Source organism: Neltuma alba, unplaced genomic scaffold (assembly GCF_004799145.2).
Source record: "Neltuma alba isolate B1F8T4 unplaced genomic scaffold, ASM479914v2 tig00013022_pilon, whole genome shotgun sequence".
In the NCBI taxonomy this organism is placed as follows: Eukaryota; Viridiplantae; Streptophyta; class Magnoliopsida; order Fabales; family Fabaceae; genus Neltuma; species Neltuma alba.
This window is the reverse complement of record NW_021637369.1, coordinates 416,782-423,443: the sequence shown is the minus strand read 5'-3', so window position 1 is coordinate 423,443 and position 6,662 is coordinate 416,782. Positions and strand designations below refer to the sequence as shown.

The window sequence follows — 6,662 nt, the reverse complement described above, 5'->3', positions numbered from 1 at the left end:
ATGACATTTTTCATATACAAGTCATTTTATTTTATTTTACTTTACGTGTTAAACAACAATGTCCAGTCACATCATGGTGAGTCGTCACCCCCATCATGTCAAAGGGTACACAAGGCAAACCACGTTAGGAGTTATAGGAGAAAACGAAGTCCATCCCTTCATCAAAATTGAGTGCTATGGAAGCATTTTGACTCCAAGAATATGATACAGTGATTAAGAATTTTGCTCCACATATTAAACTCTCTAATCAACTGGTAGCTTGAATAAGCATCCAAATTATGAAACACGCACAGTGAACTAGCAAGAGGGCCATCGTGTATTTATTTGAAAGCTCATGTGCTTAAGACTTGGATGATGTTACAGAAGTAATTTGACCAAATCAATAACTCAAAAGGCCAAATCAAGATATACTCAATCCCATACAAAGGGCACCGAGGCATCATGAGAAGTTTGGAGGAAGTAGCTTTTATTTGCAAAAAGATTTGCATTGCATCCCACAAATACAGATATGAGAAACACACAAAAAAGCAATAAGATTACTTCATCTCTTTCTTGAACTGTTCAGGGAAATTGTTGCAGACGAAAGCAAATGTCAACAAGAAATTGTTTCCATCTAGATGTCGCCAATATTTATGGGCTCCCGGAGGAACCGCTCCATCTGGCTAGCCCTAGTCTTAATTGAAACATCTAGGACCTTCTGGTTAAATTCTACCACTAAACCACCAAGGATGCTGGGATCAATCTGAAAAAACCAAAAACAAGAATGTTGATAATGACTAAGAAGGCATTTTTGTGCGTGTGCGCGCGTGTGTGATGAGAGATATCAGGAAGAAAGATAATGACGCAATACCTTCTGTTCAATGTGAACCTTTTTCCCTGCGCCTATGATCTCCTGAAGGGTCTCTCTCAGTTGCTTCTCTTCTTGAGGAGGAAGTGGCTGGTCCAACACACGAAGGTTAGATAATGCAACTACTGCCCAATTGTTTCATAACATAACCTCAAATCATAAAACGAAACAGTCAAATACAGAGGCTAACTAAGCACTAAAAAAGTTACCACATCTAGACAGCTTATAATACAAGACTATAAATCATGGAGTAGAGTTCAAAAGTTTTCCTTCATAAGCAAATATAGAGATGCACCAATGGATGCACCGGAAGAAGATATTCTTATTCAAACTTGATTTAATTAAATACTTTACTTTGAAAGAATATAACAGATTTAATGGGCGTGCAACAATATGGGGAGTGGAGGTCATAATTTTACCATATTGAAATTTTAAATTAACAGATAAGCAAGTCACCAAAAGATGTTTGAGGTATTTATAACGCAAAGAAAATTGAAAACTGAAAAATGCCTCTCTTGGTATTTGTTTATAGCTCACATCAGCTGCAAATTTATAAGTCTATTAATGTTCATTTGCATCACTGAATTCCAGCCATCCTTTTAACAACAGAATGGAATTCAAAACAAAGTAAAAACATGTTGCAGTAATTTTTCCTCAAGTAAAATAAAAAAAAAAAAAAGCTAAGTGTTACTTACAATAACAGTGGTCACAATGGCTTTCACTTCTCCCTTGTGCGCCATGGTCACCTCAGAAAACTTCTTTACAATGGTATCTAAGTTTCTTAGCCTCCCATTCTCAGCCACGATAACTTTCAGAGAGACAAACCAATAAATCAATATCAGCAGAAAAATAATGCAAAAATTTACATTTATAATCTTAAAATAAGTAGTTAGTATCATTCATCTACTATCATATTTACAATACATCATATAAAATTCAGCATACGATATAATTTTCAAACATAAGGAACCATCAACAATTTGGCTTTATTTTTCCCCAGAACATCAACAATTTGGCCGAGCTTCATTTTTATTTGATTACCCTAGTTAGGCATTCAAATCAAAATGGTATTCATCTTCATCATATTGGTCAATGTACATCATCCTGTGATGAAATATTTGTCAAATCTTCTACATGTATCAACGGATCCTTCCAACACAGTAAATCACGCATAAAAAACAAAACAGATTTCAAGCTTTCAGCAGAAACAGCACAAGAGCAAACAAAGGCCTGTGATAATTTTATCCCAGGGAGGCGGAGCCTCAAGGGTAAGAGACCAAGCTGCATGGTTGTGCATTACAGATGAGGGGCTGTTCTGGAGTGCTTTCACACTGAAAGAAAAGTTTATGCCCCCAGTAACACATGCTGGCGGTGGATACCAAGGCAAGCTCCATAAAGGCACCTTACTTTGGAGGCTTTAAGATAGATGAGTTCAGACCCCCATGCAATTCCACCATGGAGATCATGCAGCTACCATGGACAATACACCTTGCGAGGTATGAGAGCCCTTTCCTTAATATTCAAAGGTTTGATGAATAAGGATGATTACCCCAAATGAATGCTTCATTTATAGTAAATGATAGATGGCTGTAAAACAAGCTCAGGATTTTTACCAAGTCAAATCTAAGATGAATAAAATATCTAATTGTAGTTAAGCCACATTTTCTAAAGTGTTAATGAGAGGTGTGTAGAAGGAACATAAATTAAGAAAGATTGACATACAAAAAATATTGAAGAATGACAATTTAAGGAACCTTGCTCAAGATTTTGAGACATAAAACTGAACAATTATAATCAAATGTTCAAGCTCATTGGACGATAAAAAGAATGATGATGTGATAAATCACAGGTATATTCTAGATGGCATAGGCATGGGAATTAGGGATAGATACCCCATGAGGATGATTGTGTAACCAAAGATGGACAGATAGAGAATAGAAATGGAGGCTAAAGGAATCAGGGAATCAAAGAAATGATTAAGGTTGTGAAGCAGAATAGGATATTCAGGGAGTTAATTTACAGGGCTGAGGGGCTGAAAGGGTCAGAAGCTGACCATTGAAGGCTGGGTTGCCATGAGGGAGAGTGCTACTCTAGCCTCTCAAACACTCTCTTTGACTTAGTAATCTGGTTTCACTTCATATAGATCGTTTTATATGGAGTTTTGACTGCTACGAGCTGTCTCTTACTCACTGTACGCTACTTGTGAATGAAAGGAAAATATTCCAGTGCTGCTTTACATCACAATTTATGTTTCATTTTACCAATTTTGAGAAGCAGATAGCAGAAAGCCAATTGCATTAAATGTAATCGGCAGTTAAGTACAGTAAGTGGAAGATAAAGGAATACCACCCACTATGTTTCTAAGGTATAGCTTTCTGGCTAGCAAAGAATCAAACCAAAATAATGCAGTGGTTGACACGCTAAGGCAGGTCGCATCTTGATATTAGCAGTGGATAAAATATTCAAGTAAGCGCAATGAAGTTCCTTGGATGATCAGGTTACGTACCATGAAAGAATACAAATATTAGAATGAACTAAAAGAATCGAATATTCAAGCAGGATAGTTTACAAAAATATAAGGGAACTAAGCAAACCAATCTGTCAAGTGACTAGAAAAAATGAGGCAGCATTTGGGATTATCATTAAAGGTAATAAGCAGATTCACTTGCACCAGTTGGCCAAAAAAAAAAAAGAGGATTCACTTGCGCCATGCACGTAAGTTGATAAAAGATCAAAACTCTACCTTGTTCAACTATACGAGTAGCATATTACATGCATTTTTTAAGATAAGCACCATACTTCTAGGTTCTAGCAAATTTTGCAAAAAAATTAAAAGACAAATAAGTAATAAAAGCATTCAAGTAATATCCCTAAACAAATGTCAAATAGCACTAGTATTGGTCCATTAACACAATAAATAAATGACAAAACATAGGTACAATTTCAAGTGTTTCTTATCTGGCTCTCCAGAAACTAAATGACACAAGTATAACTTTTACAGTTAGACATCCTATGATTGGGTCTTCCAAAAAAGTCCTTCCACAAGCCTAATTGTTATCTGAGAACCAAATAGTAGACACCTATGGAAATTTACTTAAGTTTTCTGCTCAGATAAAACAGAACAAAGAATTTCGGACCAGCGATAATCTATATAAGACATAAATGGTGACTGAATCAAGCAGGGCTCAAACAAAGTCAGTTTGATTTCAAAAATTATGGTTTAAACATGGCCATTAGATTTCAGTAAGCCTGCAAAAGCAGCAATGCAAGCATAATTTTACTCTATCTTTTTCTAAAAATAATGACCCAGAAAGAAATTTACAAATCCCATAAATCTCAACATTGTGTTGATTAGGGGAATGGTCTGTATTGACTTATCATCAGAGGATCACTTTTTTCATTGATACGTATGGATTTTGCACTGATGCTATAAAGATCCATAACAAGCTAGGGCATTTAAATTACATGCCATTCAAACCAAGATAAAACATATTTCAATATTCGTTTAAGCATTATAAACACAGCAATAACTTTGCCAATCGAATAAAGGTAAGCTTGTAATACCAAGGAAGTTCTTCGTAATATCTGAAAATTTAGCTTCCTTAGAAATTTCCTCGATGGCCTTAACTCTGATATCTTTAGGCACAGACAAGTCCTTTGTAAACTGTAAAAATTTAGGACTCTTCTTTATTGCCTCAACAAAGTCAAGAACCTCAGACTCAACCTTTTCCAATGCATTAGCTTTTACTGCTGCAATATACAAAGCAGAGGCATAGTTTCCTGAACCTCCAAACAAGGCCAGTGGTACCTACAGAGCAATCAAGAAGCAACAAAACATGAAACAAGTAAATTAACGCAATGAATATCATAACACTGACATGTGAAGGGAAACACAAGATATCTTGCATTACTTGCATTTATTTTCAGTCGATGGGCCAATCCCTTTTTTTTAAAAAAAAATTTTTTCCCTTGTTCTTCTCGTAATCACAGCATATGCATACTCACAAGAAATTAGATAACTAGATACATAGTCAACAACTCCCATTTCCCTTCACAGTATGCAAGCGTGTCTGAGATATATTCAATTACCTTTACTTTTTCATCCTTTTTCCCTGATGCAGTGGCATAATTCCTAGAGTCCTGCAAGCATAATATGGGAAGACAATAAGATGCGGTTAAATTATCAATTGGCAGAAGGTTATAGATTATTAAACATTTGAAATATATGGCTATAGCCATTCGTAGAACATAACAAAACAGTCTCATAAATTCCATGTCCCAATTTCAAAACACAAGGGAAAAATAAAATTGAAGAGAAAAAGGGTTTGGAGATTAAACAACTCGTCATCAACTATTCACCCATCTTTTTGAGTATGCAAAAAGGAGGAAACATTCCTTAAAAGCTAACGATGCCATTAACAGATCCAAAATCATCAGCTAGGGCCAAAGGAACCAGGGAGGGGGGAAGAAAACCTGTCGCACTGACCCACAAAAATGAGACAAAAACGAAAACTTTTAACTCCAAATCATTCGAATAATTGGAAAAACTTCCGTCAACATCAAACAAAAACAAAAAAAACTTCAATTCCTTAAACAATCTAAGCGTCCCCGCAGGCACTCTGCAGAAACCAAACATCGTTTAACTACATCGAAGATATAAATAAGACATCCAATCAAAAACATTGCAAAGAAAATGGTTTCAAAAGTTGTTTGAGCTCAGTTACCAGGGAAGTGAAGGGGGCAATCAGGGATCGAGGAAGTGTGGATCTCTGAGCAGAGATAGAATCGGAAGTAAGATGCGTCAATTTGTTGACGAGACAAATGCCTGATCTGATTCGGCCACACAATGCCATCGCCGAGAAACCCTAATTTCAGATGATTCTGCGTTCTGTTGGGGAAACAAGAAACCAGACTAGTCGCTTTGTCTAGGACGAACTATGAAGGCAGAGAATAGGAAGCAAGCGAGGTCCGGAAGCACGGGATTGCCCTAGGCCCCTAACGGCGCATCGTCCTTCCGTCAAACTGAAGCTAAATTTAGACACGTGTAACTTCGCCCTTTTGATTTGATATAATCCTCATGTCCTTAATATAACACATATTTAACTAATTTGATTAGATTAAAAAAGTTAAATAAGTTAGTTGATTATAAAAAAAATGACACATTTTTCTAAAATACCATAATCATCTTTCTTAATATCCCCTCTCCCTCTTCTACTTGATTATGGTTGAGGGAGTATCCCTAAGGGTAATTTAGAGAAAATTGATAAATATGATAAATAGATCTTATATTTAGGACCAAAACCAACTCAAGAATTGGGTCCTATATTAAGGATCGGAGAAATAAATAGAAATCAGGCTAAAGTATACTTTTAACCCTTTAACTTTACACAAGATTTTATTTTGATTCTTTAACTTTAAAAAGTAAACTTTTAGTCCTCTAATATTAAAATTGTTAATAAAAAATGATGATATTAAGTTCTTAAATGCTGATAAAAAATTACTAAATACTAACATGTTAAGTTTAATATTCAAAACAACCGTGAGTATTTAAAAAAAATTATTATTTAAGACTAACAATTTTAGAGTTAAAAGACTAAAAATATAGTTTTTAAAATTAAGGAACCAAACTGAAATCTCATATAAAGTTAAATGACCAAATATATACTTTTTTTCCTTGAGAAATGCAATTTGATATGATCATATACTTATAAAAATTATGTTGCTTAAAGAAAGCAAATCAGTCCCCTGTATTTACAATTATGTTTCTTTTTGTTCATATTTTTTTACCACATTAGATGTAACCATGTTTGGTATT

General features: G+C 35.0%; 1 protein-coding gene across 1 annotated transcript; it reads right to left on the bottom strand.

Annotated features, from left to right (window-relative positions):
* Positions 1 to 383: 383 nt before the first annotated feature.
* On the bottom strand, positions 384 to 5,836 carry LOC114733656 (ATP synthase subunit O, mitochondrial). Its single transcript, XM_028921148.1, has 6 exons — positions 5,572 to 5,836; positions 4,937 to 4,987; positions 4,412 to 4,655; positions 1,543 to 1,655; positions 851 to 937; positions 384 to 742 (listed from the first exon to the last, which is right to left on the bottom strand). Exons 1-6 carry the CDS (start codon positions 5,698 to 5,700, stop codon positions 614 to 616), a joined length of 753 nt encoding a protein of 250 aa, XP_028776981.1. The 5' UTR covers positions 5,701 to 5,836; the 3' UTR covers positions 384 to 613.
* Between the last annotated feature and the right edge of the window lie 826 nt (positions 5,837 to 6,662).